At 43.3% G+C, this 16,707-nt stretch overlaps 1 protein-coding gene across 1 annotated transcript in view; it reads right to left on the bottom strand.

The window, feature by feature from the left end:
* The window catches only part of CASTOR2 (cytosolic arginine sensor for mTORC1 subunit 2), a 123,866-nt gene extending 112,008 nt beyond the window's left edge, over window positions 1-11,858 (bottom strand). Inside the window, exon 1 of the mRNA XM_082328153.1 lies at window positions 11,490-11,858. Within this exon, the coding sequence (XP_082184279.1) occupies window positions 11,490-11,602 (113 nt within the window). The 5' untranslated portion in view covers window positions 11,603-11,858. The remainder of the gene's footprint in view (window positions 1-11,489) is intronic.
* Between the last annotated feature and the right edge of the window lie 4,849 nt (window positions 11,859-16,707).

Below are 16,707 nucleotides of genomic sequence, written 5' to 3'. Positions count from 1 at the left end.
AAGCTAATAGATAACCATATTGGTTTGGGACTATTTCATATTTAAATCATTGCCTAAGATTGCAATTCAACCACCATCTGAATGAACAAAGCCATTCAAACGGGTACAGGACACACAAAGTCCTTTTACTTCAGCCATGCCACATTCCATTTCACACTCCTGTGCAAACTAAAAGTATTTCTGGCCTGTCACAGCATAAGAACTACCAGGGGATGGCTCCGTGATTTGGCGCAAACCCTTCCCTTCGAGACTTTTATCCTACACACAACCACAGAGCGCTTCTCCTGGGGTCAAGCCTCGGCAGCCCCCGGATTACAGCACCGCGATGGGTAATGTGACAAGGCATAAAGCCAAGAAAATGACTGTACATACAGGAATTATGAGAACCACTCAGAAATGCAGGGCCTTGGAGTAACTTGATACCAATACAAAGACTACAGAGAAAACGCTTTCCTATAGTGTGGTTTCATCGCATGACCACTATTACAGTAGGATTTCAGAAACTGTACAAGAACCAAAGCACAACTTTTACTGTAGGGCACCCACCACACAATAGTGTACATTAAAGTCAAATCAAGTAACATTTGGACTTCACACCATTCTAATACTTTCCCTTACTTACGTCAAGGGCATAAATAAAACTCCTGTGTAGAGGGCTTGGGTAGAAGTAACTTAATTGGTTTTATACATTCATCTAACACCCTTACAAATTGTAATTCAGCTGTCTGCACTGGTACAGAAGTGAGTACATGCCCTTTCCCAAGGCAAGCTTTGCTCTTAGCCAGCTATAGAATTTTTTGGCTTCCAGTTTAAGTTAAAGCAGCCTTGAGGCTGCTCTAACTTCAGCTAGGTTTTTTTCATGGTTTACAGCCAATAAGCAGTTTCACACAAAATACTCACAAAGAAACATAAAGGGACCAATAAATTACTGCAGCGGACAGTTCTCCAACAGTTCTCTCCAAAACTGAGAGGTTGTACAATCTCACTCTTAAGTTCAAAATACACTTTGTCCTATTTAAATGAGACATTACATTACACATTATAATGCTACGCAGAAAGTAACACCGAATGGAGCAAAGCATTAGAATGTCAAGAAGGTCAACAACATGCCAACGCAGAAGAGAGCAAAGCTCCATGCACGGCTTTAAGTACAAGATCCAACTGGACAAAGTCCTGAGCAACTTGCTCTAGTTGGCTCTGCCTTGAGCTGTGGGGTTGGGCTAGATGATCTTCAGAGATCCTTCCCAACCTCAACCATTCTATGAAGATTTGCTATTTTCTAATTTTGTGACGGCAGCATGGTACCAGGCTTAGACTGAAAACAACGCAAAAAGGTTAAGGATTCACTATGGCATTAACCGTTTAAGTCAGGCATGAGGCTCCCATGTAGTTATGAGACATCCATGCTCATTCACCAGGCCAACCCCGTGCTCTGTCATCTTCTGCTCCTCTTCCTCTCCCCCCCATCAAACCATAAAGCCTGCTTTGGTCAAGCTGAGTTCTTGCTAGCCTCTTCTGTACTTAGCCGAAATTATACTGGTCTAGCAAAGGGGTTCCTGGCAGCCATCAAAATACCAGTACACCCGTATGCCAGAAATACTGAAAAGAAAGCAACCATTTAAAAAAAAAAAAAATCTGTGTCAAAAGCGATGCTCTGTTCTTTAGGAATCCAGTCATTTTGTACATTTGTAACGACCATTACCTTGCCTGCAGTGCAGGTAACTCAAATCCATTTCATTTTCCAGAAGAATGTATTCATTTCATTCACACAGAGATTGCTATGGACTGTCTACTCTTAACAAAAACAATAATCTATCTCAATTTGTGTCCCCTTAGTTTGTAAAAGGTAAGTATTGCAAAACACATGGTCCCACCACTCACTAACTAGTCTAAAACCGGCGGTAAGCTCAGGAGAGAATGAGCCACAAGCGTATGGTTTCACACCTTGCTAGCTCAGCAGATGCAAACAAGCCACGCACATTAAAACTCTGCTTGGCTTGTGAAAATGCCAAATGGGTAATAACGTGCAACTCAAAACACATCATCTCAGTATATCACAAACTGTCCTAAATTTATCCCCACAGTGGTGAGAGACAGGTTAATTCTAACATTTCCATATTGCAACCAAGTAGTTTGAACATGAAAGCAATTAAAGCACAATTTTATTTTAACATTAGCTAATCTGATTTAAAGATATCCAAAATCATTTTTTGAGTGATGGCATCTTAGGTGTAAATACAATAATTTAAATAACAATTATCAAAAGTATGTTTGCTGCTGAAACTCCAAAGCAAATTAAACCAGTCAATTGAGGAGAAATTGGTGACAAAGAAACTGGAACCAGTCCATTTACACAATAAGCCAAATTTTGACAGCAACAGCATCTTTTGCAAGAAGGGAGAATATTCTCCTCATTGCAAATTACTCAGTTTAGTTCAGAATAGTTCATTCCAGGTTGAGAAACAAATTAGGAACTGAAAAGGCAAGTAAACTTGGGTTTTTTTCTTCCAGTCTGCAAACAAGAAGTAGGTGTGGGAGGCTGAGATCTACCAGCTCCAATGCCTTGACAAGCATCAGCTCAAGTCACCATCGGTTTCATTTGTTTAGTACAGGTCACATTACACTGCTTAGTTATAAACACAAAATGGGCTGAGATTTTTTTTTCCTAAATACTCAGCACATTAGATATTGCCTATTAGTTTAAAAACAGCAAATGAATATGTTTGTTTTCCATGTTATAATCAAACTCCAATTTCCACCCAGAAGCAGCTTGAAAAAGATCACAACTGAAAGATTAATCATGTAATAAGTCATCCATCATTTTCAAAAAAGCATAAAAATAAAGACTAAGTAAATCTATGTAAATGTATACAGTTGCTTAGATGCATACAGCGTATATCCTTCTCATTATTAGGAACAACCTTTTTTTTATTTTTGCCAAGACTACATTTATTTGCAAGTGAGTGCCTTAGAGGTTATCAAAAGAGAAGAGTCAATCTTTCTTTAGGAAAAGGAATAAACGCTACAAATGTTAAACAAGATTAACATGGGCCATTTCAACCAAGGTTTCTGACTTGTCAACTTCAACCAACTCGCCCTGTAAAACGGGATACACGTGTGGCATAATAAAGGGTTGAATACTGAGCTTTTAACCACAGAACTAGGATAAATATTCAGGTATCACTAAAACCAGTGCGTATCATTACCCAGATTCTCTGACACGTAACATTTCTAAAAAGCCTGAACAGAAAAAGACAGGGAGAGTCACACCTACGGTTTAACTGTTCTATCCGTGTCAAAACTTGTAAATTTTCCCCTCCCAGCTTTAGAAATTCCCCCAGTATCTTTTTTTTTAATTCACCTATTTGAATACTTTACATAAGACTTAAAGGTTGCATTTCACCTAAACTTAAGCGGTGTAGCTTGCAACACCTTATGACATCTCCAGTATCCTCTGTAACAAGGACACTAAAACTCTGCAGGCAAAGAAAATGAACTTTACATCTTAATCAAACACACATTCACACTTACAAGAGGGTTGGGTACCTACTTTATAAACAATTTGTATTGAAAGAATTTGGGTCAAGGACAGCCTACCACCAGTAACAGCCTACATCTCCCTACAATTACTGGCCAATAAGTAGCAGGAGTATCTGAAAAACATCTATTCCATCACGTTAACGAAACTTAATTGGACCACAAAGGTCCGAAAAAAAATCACTTTGCCTACTGAGACATCCCCACAAAAAAGCGTATCTCAGAAGTCCTCAAAGGATTAACAAACGGTCTGCTGCCACCAAGCAAACTCACCACTTCTCTTTTCCACATGCCAGCCCTGTGCTAAATAGCAACTCCGATACCTCCGCATTACTGCCGCGAGCCTTCTCAAGCAGCCTGCAGCTCAGAAGCAGACTTTTTATTTTAATCTCTAGTAAAGCACCTTTAACAGACCAAAGCAAGGAAGTTGGTTCTGGTTGGTGAGGAAGTTTAGGCATTCACTGCTTTTTCTGGATTTGAAAATAACACTTTATCAACCAGTACAAAATGTTTATTATACATCAGACCACAAAAATGAGATCAGATTCTCCGTTGCCACGGTCAGCACAGTAAAACTTTGTGCAATAGGTCTGAAACTAACAGGGAATTGCATAGTCATGAAACAGGCTTAATAACCTTTATTTCTTTTGTGCCATAATAAAACATTTTTGTCTGTTGTTTTCTCTCTTAACAAATATATCTTATAGTTAGCTACACAAAACCAAGCCGAGCTCGGGGGGAGGAGAGATCTTTTTACTTTGAAATGATAACAGCAACTTACAGGCTTTGCTCTGTTGATTCTGAACTGCAATGAATGGAGTTATTTCCTCACATTCCTGTTGTAGAATTCTTCCTTTACCAGCCTTCAGCTATCAGCAGATCAGAGCTGGAGTTTACTCTGGAGTTGGCAGTAAACAAAAGAACAAATCTGCACTGTTTCCTCTGAAAAAAGAAATTGTAGCCCTTGTCCAAATATATTAAAACATTGAAACATGCAGGACGATTAAGGAGTTGTGTATGAGATAAATGAGGCAGTGTGCTCAACAGATTAAAAAAAAAAGAGAAGAATTAAGTGGAAAGATTTACATATTTATAGAGCACAAACAAGGCATTGTCAAATAGTTCCAGCCATCAAATGGAGCCTAATTTAAGTTATAACTCAGTGGAAGGAGTAGCCTGTGGATTCAAACTATTGTGTTAATGAACAACTCAGCTGTTACTTCTTAATGACGAATGCACAATAGTCATACTTTTCCTTAACAGACCTGCAATACATTTGCTCTACTGCTGAAGCATAAGAGCACCCAGCTTGCAGGGGGAGCCATCTAGGATCTAATAAAAACCACATTTTTCATTTAAATATTGACTTTAATCTGAAAGTAATAAACAAATATGCAGTGGAAGGGATCTTTAACAAGTTACATGGCAAAAGATAAATATTTTTTCCTCTTTTTTTATTTCTCACCTCAACATCAGTGGGCACCAGTGTTGTTTAGTTTACATCAATGATGTTGTATACCTTATCCCCAGACGATGCATTACATCCATGCAACAGCTGTGCCAATGGATGGAAACAGTTTAGCACGGGAAATAAGGAAAAACAACCAGCCCACTACAAACTACAGCCAGGTATTTATTTATTTAAAAGGCAAATGTCCCGAGTTCAGACAAGAAGAAGAAGAAAAACAATCTTAAAAAGAATGAACAGCCCTGTTAAAACGTCCAGTATCTAAACCAACATTTCTCCAGCACATAGTGCTCCCCAGCATTACACCGTGGGTTTGATCCAGTACTTCAGTTCCACCTTTTGAATCTCATTTAGTTTCTAAGCACTCCTGTCAGCTTCTGACTTGGCATCAGCCTTAGCCTGATGGGACCACATGGTAGGTTGAGGACTGCATGACAGCACTGCCAGGCAAAGTGCCAGAAGCAGAAAAGAAAGGGAAATAATAACAACATTTGTAGATAAACAATAAGAGACCATCAGGAAGGAAACCTGCTCTTTCCAAGGTTTAATGTATTAAAACACTGCAGAATGTTCTCACAGCCCCGCGGCAGCTGAAACGCCCAGCAGCCCTGAACACAAATTGATGACATTCACAATTAAAGAGCTTATGTCCTTCGTTAGCCCAAACAAGTAACTTCTAGTCTCTCTCCTTCTCATTTATCTGATTCTCATTAGCTCTTACTCATCCTGAATATCCACCAGCAAGTTCGGCACCATACATGCACATGGTGATGCAAACAAGATGGCAAAGTGCTTTGGGGAAGGGCACGCAGGCGGCTTTAGCCATGAGGCTTCCCATCACTCCAGCCTCCTGTGGTGTCTGGACATCAGTGCTTGGCCCCTCTGTAACAGATGGTCACCAAGTGAGACTGAAAAAAGAAGTCCCCAAACCTCAGATATCACACACACATACACCCCCAGGAAAAGAAAAGAAAAAAACCAACACCACCACCACAACAACAAAAAAAACCCCAAGACGTTTGGGAGTCTTTGCCACACCAGAAGAAAACACGAGCAACTTGTTTTAGATGAGTAAACACTGTCTTATAACTTGCAAAAGCCTTTATTCAGTGATCTTCCTAGGACATGCAGGATGGCAGAAGCCAAGGTGGTGGTGGTGGGGGAATTGTTTTAACAACAGGAGTAACTTGCTTTTGCCAGATGATCACCCAATATTGCAAACCAATCTGTATTTCATGTAAGGGCATAAACGACATTTGTTTGACTGAGTTCATACCACAGGAAACAGACTACTGATCTCTTCAATGTCCTCAAATGATGCACAGATACATTTTAAGCACTTGTTTGTCCTATTATGCTCTGAAATCCAAAATAGACGTTTTATTACAGTATCTCCAATTTCAGGACACCTAGACAGTAAACAAGTGATCAGGGAATGAGAAACACTTATATTAATAGCAACAACACACTGTTCATAAGTAGAGGTGTCAATTATTACCAAGCAAAATGGACAGATTACCAAAAATACCACCACGAACTTAGCAAAGATTAACAAACCTAGTTTCATTTTTTGTTCAAAGACCAAAGAAAATCCAGCTTATTCTGTAGAGTTTATCATTGTTTACTACTTGCTACATTTTTATTAGAATGAATATTTTTAAGCACCTCTCTACTCTAAGAATACCTCCTGCCTCCAAGCATCCCATGGGAGAGGCTGCATGACAAGCAGCGTCAAACATGGGGCACAGCCCAGCCCGGCTCTTCCACGCTATCCGGCTTCTCTGGGAAGCACTGCACTCGCACGGCCAGCCTTCTGCATTTAGTGCCAAATCGGCAAGCTTGCGAAGTGCCTGTAATTCTGCTTCAAGTCACCAATATACACAAACTGCACCTCTAGAAGAAGACTTGAGCATCTCGGAAAAGAAACCAGACTGACAGATGCTTTTGAAATGGCTGCCTTAAACACTTGTGACCAAGGTCTCATCCTTTACACATGCAGAACTTGCTCCTTCTCTTCAGCACGCTGAAATAATGACCATCTCAAACTAAACGGTATCAGAAAACTCTCAGTTAGGGATTTTAAAATTTGTGATGCTAGACACATGACCTGCAATTATTTTAACCGCCCAGCCCTGTGAACAAACTAACCTCTCAACTTCATCCTGGTTATAACTTAATAGCATTAGCATTTAAATAATACCTTTCTCCCTCAACTACTTTAATTTCACTATTTACCACCAACTCTTTATATTAGGTACCAGAACAGAGAGAGGAAAGGCTACTTGTTAACTCAGTGACTCCAGATGTTCAAGTGTCTACCAAAGCATTACCCAGAAATCAGGCTAATTACATTATACAGATACAGTGCTTGAAAGAACCCTGACCCCACTTTATTCTCCAGGACTTAAACTCTCCATATATTTGTATATACACTCAAAAGGCAAGGTCAGGCTCACCTTCCTTCTCCCTATTGCATGCACTGGTGGCTCAGTGCAAGCATTATCCAAGACTGTCCCTCCTCCCCCTCCATTCAGATTTAATTCCTATGCAGTAAAAGGAGATGCAGTTAAAAATATTTTGCAATTAGGAGAAAAAAAAAAAAAATCAAGACAGGAATGTAGCAGCACATTAGTATGTCTATCAAGTCCTCAAGCAGGTTACTTGTGACCACATCGCCCAATAGCATGAGATGGTTTAACTCTGACCAAGGAAGCGGAGACACTTAAGTTTGGTGGGAGGGAAACTGTTCTTTTTGCAGCACGCAGGGAGCTGAAGGTGGGAGTTCACACATGAGCACAGTTCTCCGTCCCGGAGAACTAACATTTACAGAGGCACGTACAAAAGATAAAGGAGGCAATGTTAAAACCAGGCACAGTTGTTATATTTACATACATAAACATCCAGCACGCCTTCCGAATAGGTGAAGATCCTTGGCACCAAGGAACTTTCAAGCCAAACACAGACACAACGCAATCAATAAAACACTAGGATGACAATGACAGCAATAGCAAAAAGATTAGACATGTGCAAATCTTCCGCATGCAACTAAAAATTACACGGATCTGATCCTCCACTAGGGTGCCTGGCAGAGCTCAGTTGAAATCAATAGGTCTGCACTTATTTACACAAGCAAAGCATCAAGAGCACAGCGCTCAGCATAACTGCTTAGGAGTTTCGCTATTATTTATTTCTGGACTACCTGTCTTAATGCAACTTTGAATAAAATACCTCATGCCTAACTTAAAGTTATGAATAATAGTGTTTTTCTTTCAGCTCAGTTCAGCCCACTGTTTTATTCACTACTGGTCTCACCTCTTCACCTCGTTAACTGCTTTCTTGCTTCTGGCCATCGGAATAGTTCCAAAATTGCTGTTCTTTGTTCAAAAAAAATACTGCCATTGTAACAGAAGCTAAATTAAAAGACTCATGTCATGAACAAGGGCAGACTGAAAGTGGCAAAAGGCCAAATAAAAAGAGGGAGATTTGTTACTTTTCCTTCCCAAGAGAATTAAGAAAAACGTACTAGATTTAAAAAATTATTCCAGCCCTTTTCCCTGGTGTATGAGAACATTAAAGAGACTCCAATACTCCCTCCAGATCACTTCTCAGAAGAGCCTGTGTAAAAACTGTAGAGTTTCTTGCATGACTAACATAAGGATACTGATGATGTCATTGCCACCTCTCTGGATCACATCTGTCCCACAAATCATTATTTCTTACTGGCAGCCTTGCAGCACAGGTAAAAACTCTGTTTAAGGTCTCACTGGGAAAAATATAAGTGGTGTAAGGAACTGGCATCTTTTCTATCTCATCAGAAAAGATTAGCAGGGATGTAGGCCACCTCCCCCTTTCACCCACCCAGTGGTCCTTTTCAGATGGGTGGTTGGGAGGGGAGATTTGTCTTGCACCCATATAAAAAGTTGTCTCCTGGGCACATTCACTTCTTAAAGGAGGAGGAAAAAGAAAACAGTGGGATCATAAATTTACGGAGCTACAGCTCCCAGAGACCCTCACCTTCCTCATACACATGGTGTTCATCAGAGCAGAAGGTCTGTGGGGCAGGGACCTTGTTTGCCTCAGGGCACGTAAAAAGCACACAGGAGAAAGCAATGTTTCAGTACTATCAGTTGTCTTAAGAATAACACAAACAAGCTTCCCCTTCTCTCCCCTGCATCTCTGTCTGCAAAAACAACAAAACAAACAAAAGGGAAATAAATAGAAGTTTCCCATGCCAACAAACCTTTCCACAAACAGTTTTTGTTCCCGACTAGTGGGATTCCATGGAAGCTAAGGAAAGATTATCGATGCTCACTGTGCATGGAAAGGGCCAGACGCCACAGTCACTAGAGGCAATACCAAACTGTCAAGTGGTGCACCCAAATGCAGGACGAGGCATCACACCCCAAAGGGCTGATCTTACTGCCCTAACCCTTTCACAGCTCTCTAATGTTGAAGATGCGAAATGTGGTGTGAAACAAAAGGACAATGGGACCATCCCTGAACTTAAAAATAAAAAAAAAAAAAAAAAAAATCCACCAAACCCCAGTCTGTGCATTAGGAGTGACAGATTTAAAGATTTCACTGTTGACGTTAACAGTGACATTTCAAGCATGGGAGGGGGAGCAACAACCTCTCCAAAAAAATCAGCAACCACTTTCAATTATAATGAAACCACACATTAAAAATAGAAATTTCAAACTGAGGAGCCTTTAATGCCCTGTTGAGTATTCAGGGACAGCAGTAAACAAGGTGCTGATACACTTTACACTGCAAACAACGTTAGTGGTGAGCCAAGTGGGATGAGCCCCAAATCAGAGTGAAATTTCAATGCATGAAGTTTAACTGTAAGATAAGGGACTGTAATCAAATTACACCACAAATAGGTCCATTCATCCGTAAGCATTATCACAGAGAGAGGATTGAATTACAGCTTGGAATAAAACAATTTAAAAAATAAAAAGCAAATTTATTATCTATTTATTATTTTGCTACTGCCAAAGAAAATTTCCCACCTTCATACAAGAATGCTACCTGAGATGAATCTGGGGAGAAAACTGAAATACTAATTATCAGGCTGGAAAAACAAGAAGAGTTTGAGTTGTGTTATTTACATTTCCATTCCTCTTTCTGAACAGAGCAACAAAGTCAACAAGCTAAGTGAAGACACAAGAATATCCATTTGCAATTCAAGTTGTTTTGCTGCGAAAGGCCTAGGCAGCTTATATACATTCAATAAACTGGCTGGAGTATTTTTTTTCCCTCCCCTTAAAAAAAAAAAAAAATATATATATATATATAAAATTCTCACAATCCCTTCCACTACGTTTTTCCTTTTTTTTTTTTTCCCCGAAAGCTATCACAATCTATATTACTCAATATCACAATTTTTAAAGAGAACCAAGTGCAAGGCATACATTGCCCATCGTCCTCCTCCAATTTGGCAGCATTGAAAAAGCACCTTTTAAAACAAACACGCGTGTGGACGATTCGCTCTTTAAGTGCTGCAAGGAACAACAACCAGGGAAGGGAAGGGGGAAAAAAAAAAAAAAAAAAAAAAAGGAGAGCGAGAGGCAAAAAAAAAAAAAAAAAACCACTCCTCCTCCTCCTCTGGTTGCTGTTGTTGCCTTTGTTGTCCGGCGGTCGCCCCGTGCCTGCCGCCCCCCGGCCCCCACCTGTTCCGGCTCCCCGCTCCCCGCGGCGCGCCGCTGCCGGGCGAGGCGGCCCGGGAAGGGCGGCGGGAGGCGGGAGCCTCACCGGGGGCTGCCCGAGAACCTTACGGGGGGCACCCCGAACTCCGGCGCTGACCCCCATCGCCATCTCCCAGGCTTGGGATGGGGGGTGTGTGTAGGGAAGACCCAGGTGTCCCCCCTCGCCCTCCAAAATCCCTGCCCTCTGGCGAGGAGGGTGTCCCCCCTCACCCAGCACCCTGACTTCTTGCAAGGAGGGTGCGCTCACCCGTCCCAGCACCCTGCCCCTTTACAAGGAGGGTGTCCCCCCTACTTCAGTACCCTGTCCCTCTGCAGGAAGGAGGGTGCCCTACCCCCTTGCAAGGAGGGTGTCCCCCACCCCAGGACCCTGCTCCCTTGCAAGGAGGGATGTCCTCCACCCCAGGACCCTGCCCCCTTGCAAGGAGGGATGTCCTCCGCCCCAGGACCCTGCTTTTTTTCAAGAAGGAGGGCGCCCCACACCCCACCAACCCTCCCCCTTGCAAGAAGGAGGCTGCCCTGCCCCCTTGCAAGGAAGGTACCCCCCACCCCAGCCCCTCTGCAGGGACGCGGGGTGCCCCCCACCCCAGCACCCTGCCCCTCTGCAGGAAGGAGGGTGCCCTGCCAGCACCCGGCCCCCTGGCAGCAAGGGGGACACCCCCCAGCACCCCGGCCCCTGGCAAGGAGGGTGCCCCCCAGCACCCCGGCAAGGAGGGCGCCCGGCCCCCTCGCACGGAAAGCGCCCCCGGCCCCCGCGCTGCCCCATCCCCAGCACCTACCTCGTCTTGGAGGACAGGAAAGCAAGTTTGATTAATCCATAGGTAAACAACTGGATGCTCTCCTTGGCTATGCTGGCCACTCTGAGCCTGTGCTCTAGGATGTGCAGTTCCATCTTTTCCTCTTTCTCATTTGTAGTTCATCTATCCCTGGGGTTTATTTTGTGTTTTTGAATGGGGAGGGGGAGGGGGGCTGTTATTGTCGGTGCCTTTTTTTTTTTTTTTTTTTTTCCCCTGGCTCCTTCTCCTCCTTCCCGGCTCCGGGGGCGGGGAGGGGCGGGCGGGGGGGGGATGAGGGAGCAGAGGGTGCAAAAGTTGGACCGGCGGGGGAGGCCGGCGGGGCGCGGAGCGGAGCGGAGCCGGGCAGGGAGGCAGCGGAGCCCGGAGTGCCGAGCAGCTGGTGCTCGCTGGAACAAACAACTTGCCACTCAACCCCGGCCCAGCGCGCCTGCGCGCCGCCCCGCCGCATGCCGGGGCTTGGAGTCCGCGCCGCCGCCGGACGGGACGGGACCGGAGCGGGACCGGGAGCGGGAGGGTCCGCCCTGCCCTGGGGAGGGGGCCCGGACAGCCACCACCACCACCCCCCCCCCGCCGCCTCTGCCTTCAGGTGCGGTTTTGACCACTCACTCAAAAAAATAACAAGGAAATTTATTACCAAAGCTTGTAAGCGACCAGCCTTTTTCTGTTTGGTTGGTTGGTTTGGTTAATTTTCATCGCACCTATCGTTCGACTCGGGCGGGGGAGGCACACAGGGCATCTGGAAAATCTTTCACAACCCAAAAGCCAGCAGAAAGGAGAACTGAAGAAATTTTCATTAACAATAGGGCAAAACTCAAATCTTCCCTTGTTTGTTATCCTCTGTGCAGGCAGGGAGTCCTCGGCTATTTCCCTGTGCAGCAAAAATAAAGTGGAAAAAAACCCAGTTTGCATGAAAGTATGACAGAAGTAAAATCACAGTTGTTAAGAACACAACAACAGCCTCGTGTGTGTGACGGTTATGCTGGAAGGGCAAACGGCCTCCACCCCAGTCCTCGCCCCACTCCTCAACAAGAGGCTGAAGGGAGGTAGGGATGGATGGACCCTCAAACCAGCACCCCAGAAACGGGGCTGCTCTGCCACCAGCAGTGCCACAGGGCTGGCACCAAGACTCTGACCCCAGCCACGCTCTTCATCAGCACCGGCTCCTCTGCACAGAGCCCCACTGACACCAGGCAGACTAAAACGGGAATTAGATTCAGGCTTGGGGTGTTCTTAAAACAGGACTTGGGCCGTAAACCTGATTTTAGCTTCTGTGCAGGGCTCGCTCTGACTTCGGATCACACTGATCCTGCCATGAACAACACAATAATAATACTACCTGGATCACTATGGCACTTTTCATTAGTACATCTCAGAGAGGCTTTACAAAGACCATCAATAGCAACCCTTCTGTTCTACGCATGGGGAAACTGAGGCACAACATGTGTCCAAGGGCACAAGATCAGAGCTCAGTTAGCCAAACCCCACTCCAGGTCATTCCTCTTCCCTACACAGAAGGAAGAGCTTCTGCAGTTGTAAATTAAGCTCTTAGGGCCTGTGTTCCTGTGGCAGAAATCTCTTGAATCCCGCTCTGGAGACAAGCTTCTGAAACTAGGATTTCCAAACCCTTTCTATTCTGTTAGTTCCCACTGGATGGCTGTATTTCTCCCCTGGACATGTCTGTTCTTCCTCTGCCTGTGGCCAGCCTGAAAGGCTGTCTTAATTTTGTCGTATCCCAAAAGCAAAAAGTTGAAATTAGAGGCATTCATATCAATAGTTAGTCAGAATCATTCAGAGGAAAAGCAACGAAGATAAAATATCAAATCTCTACTTCATTTTTTAAAAGCCTTTAAAAACCGAGGAGTTGTTTTCCTTTGTTGCCTCACACAGAAGTTCAGATGACTGCAGGCGTTGCATTTTAGGAAGCTGAAGAGAGTTTTTAATCTGCTTCCACTGCCAGTTCAAGGTCTTGGTCTTCAAAGCTCTGAACATATCTGCGCCCAGCTACAAAAAGTGCCTGCACCTGCATCTACAAATCACAGGCATATCTGTGTTCCTCCGGGACAATGCAGACCACAGAGCCCAGAAGGAAGCAGCCAGGGACAAATCATGCACCGTCAAGGTTGTTGTGAGCTTCCAGAGGAAATCAGACAAATGTAGCCTGAATCACTTCTAGGAAATGCTGCAAAACTTTCCTCTTTTAAAAGATTTTTCCATCATAATCAGGGCAACATTCACAACATCAACCCTTCCCCTTCCCACTTAGAGAAAAAATATGCTGCCCCCAAGCAGAGCTTTCTCAACCCGGAGAGGCCAGACACTCCAGGAAGGCCACCAGGGATTATGCTATTACCAGTCTAATTACCACAGAAAATGCTTACATGAAACAATGAGAGATGGTAGAACAAACCCAAAGGTAAAATCAGTGGGGACCTTTTGAAGCAAGCAAATCATCAGAGACTTTGTTCTGCCTGCAGGGAAGGAGAAAAGAGGCCCTGAGTTAGTCATCTGGATTTACTAAAAAAAGAAGAATCAAGCAAACAAGCAAAAAAAATCCCCCCAAACCCACAAAACACAAAATACTTCTTCATTTTGAAAGTTTACATCTAGTGCTTTCTTCAATTTTGAAAGTTTACATCAAATTGCAATTTCTTTCCTGGGTCTGATCAGCTGCTATGGTTTTCCAAGCCTTTCAAAGAAGGCCTGAAGGCCTCTTTGAGATGGAAACACAGAGCTCATAGCTATGTGAACCTTCACATAGTTGACCGTAGGAAGCATTAGGAAAATATGAAACCCACCAACACGCAACCCAATTTTCTACACATGAAAAATATGGCTAGGTCAGCACAGGCAAATTTTTCAAGAGCAGGCAACCTGGCAGTTAGCCAAAATACTATTAAGTGCCCCCTGCTCCAGCTGTCATTAGCATTCAGATCTCTCTCCCCCTTGTTGCCAGGTATACCTGGGAGATTCCATGCAGGGAACAGCCTGGAATGTGTTGTTATTATGTATAACACGCTATAATATCTTTTGATTGTTGCAATTCCAAGTTTTCCATATTTTTGCAGCTCGAAAGGACTCGTTTGGCCCAGCCACTGAGCAGGGACCTGTTGTGCAAGATGATGCAACCACACTTTTTTATTAAAACCAAAAGCCATTCCCTGCCCACACAGCTTCCAGTGTCAGTTACCACAGCACATGCTGGGCAGCCAGAACAGAGAAATGGGGAGAACGGACAAGAAAACAGGAAGATGAGAGAGCAGCAAAACAAATCTCAGTCTGAGGACCAGGCACCATGAGTCATCTCCTGCCTGGATGGAGAGCAGAGCACTTATGAGCCATCAAACGTAGATGAGATTTCTGAGTGCTCTAGGTCAGATACCACCCATAACGCTAAGCAAAACTTGAGGTTTGAAGTCTTGAGGCTAGAGGTGGGAGGGGCTTCCCTGGTAGAAGAACGCAGACCGTACTGATGGGCAGTTTTCAGATATCTCAGCTTCTGCTCATAATCACAAGGACCTTCTTACTGGTGAGCAGGGCAAGAGCCATGTCCTGTTTGCCCTGGGGCACTCTGTCTACAAGTGAGGTCCTCAGGACAATGCAGTGTTTTATGAAAAACCTGAATTCAAGAAGATAGTCTGTATTTTTGCCTTGAACATTTACCTCAGCAGCAGCCAAGGTACAGCCAGGTACAGGTCACCAACCAGGTCCCAGTCCTTTGGGAGGCTCTAGCTCTTGTAAGTCTGAGTTTTGTCTGAATGCAAAATTTCTCATAAAGCACACGGCGGTCCAGCACCCAAGTCTTCGCATGCAGATTGCTTCCAAACCGCACTGAAACACTCAACAACAATCAGTGTTTCAGGAAAAGGAAATTTAAAAAAATGTAGAAACAGTTTAGGTGAAAGGAATGTAATTACACACTGTGATGAACAGTTCGTGAAGATCAGCACTGTACACAGAGGAAAAATAAAGGAGAATTTCTAATCACGTGAGTCATCATGTTTTATGCAGTTACTCCAAACTACAGCAGGATATTTCAGTATTATTTTATTTAGATGGTGGAAGGAAGTTCTTAAATCATTTGTGGTCTCTTCTGATACCATAAAAAAGTCCCAAATTACCCTACTTAGTTCTCAAAGATGAAGCTATGGTAGCCTTTTACAGATAGATTTTAACACGCAGTATCTAAATTTTTGGCAATAAAACCTCACTTTCCAAAAAATAAATATAATTTAGATTAAATTCTCTCATGTGATTTGTATGACATTGCACTGCTGCAAATCTAGCATTGCTCTGCTGTTGGCAGAATTACGCTCTTCTTTCAGAAACATCTGAAGTTCAACAGCATCTTGACCTCCGACTAGGGCTTGTAACAGCTTCTAAGATCTAAAATAGCAGATAATGCAAGTCCTAATGTGAATGATGTAATGGCAATACCCTGGATAAACATGCCCAAGGCAAGATGAATCCAGTGTCGCAGTTGTTTATACTAGCATTTGCTTTTTTGCAGTAGACAGAGCATATGAAGTTCTTAGCACGTCTATAGCTCTGGTGTGAAACCAGGGTCAGTGTGCATTTCTGGGGTCCCTTTCAGACTCAGTACGTAAGGGACACAGCAATCTGTTCCAGCTTCCAAGCTCAGAGAGTACTTTTTGAATGCAGACTGTGTTTAAAGCTTTGAGGACTGGAGGTATCTTCAGGTCAGTCACTGGTTTTGACCAAAAGGGAAGCCATCACATTTCTTAACAGCCTTAACCAGTTTATTCTGAGACGAAAGTTACTAAGTAACTATAATTATCCTGGAACTCCTTGCTTAAGTTAAACAGGCCTTTTTGACCCAGGGAGGGTAATGCTTCTTTAGACAAACAGGTAAACAAAGGCACAGAAAGGCAGGCAATGAACCAAGGTCACACCATCAGTTATTACTGTTTTTAGAAGTACAATTCATAGGCCACTGCTTGATCATGAGACCTCTATGAGGTTGTCTGAGGCAGACAGATGGGATGGGTTTACAAGCTGCTATCTTAACACTTCAGTGACAATTAGTATCTTCTAAAAAAAAAAAAATCAGTTCTTTAAGAATAATCATGTGTAAAATGTAAAAAAATAAAAAAGGAAAAAAAGTTTCCCAAATGATAGCTTCTGGGCTTGCTTGTGAAAAATTACCCATTTGTTTAATTGAAAAGGGCGATTTATCAGGCTA

This window comes from Platalea leucorodia (assembly GCF_965183815.1).
Source record: "Platalea leucorodia genome assembly, chromosome: 16".
In the NCBI taxonomy this organism is placed as follows: Eukaryota; Metazoa; Chordata; class Aves; order Pelecaniformes; family Threskiornithidae; genus Platalea; species Platalea leucorodia.
Note: the sequence above shows the minus strand (reverse complement) of the source record. Positions and strands in the feature narration are given on the sequence as shown.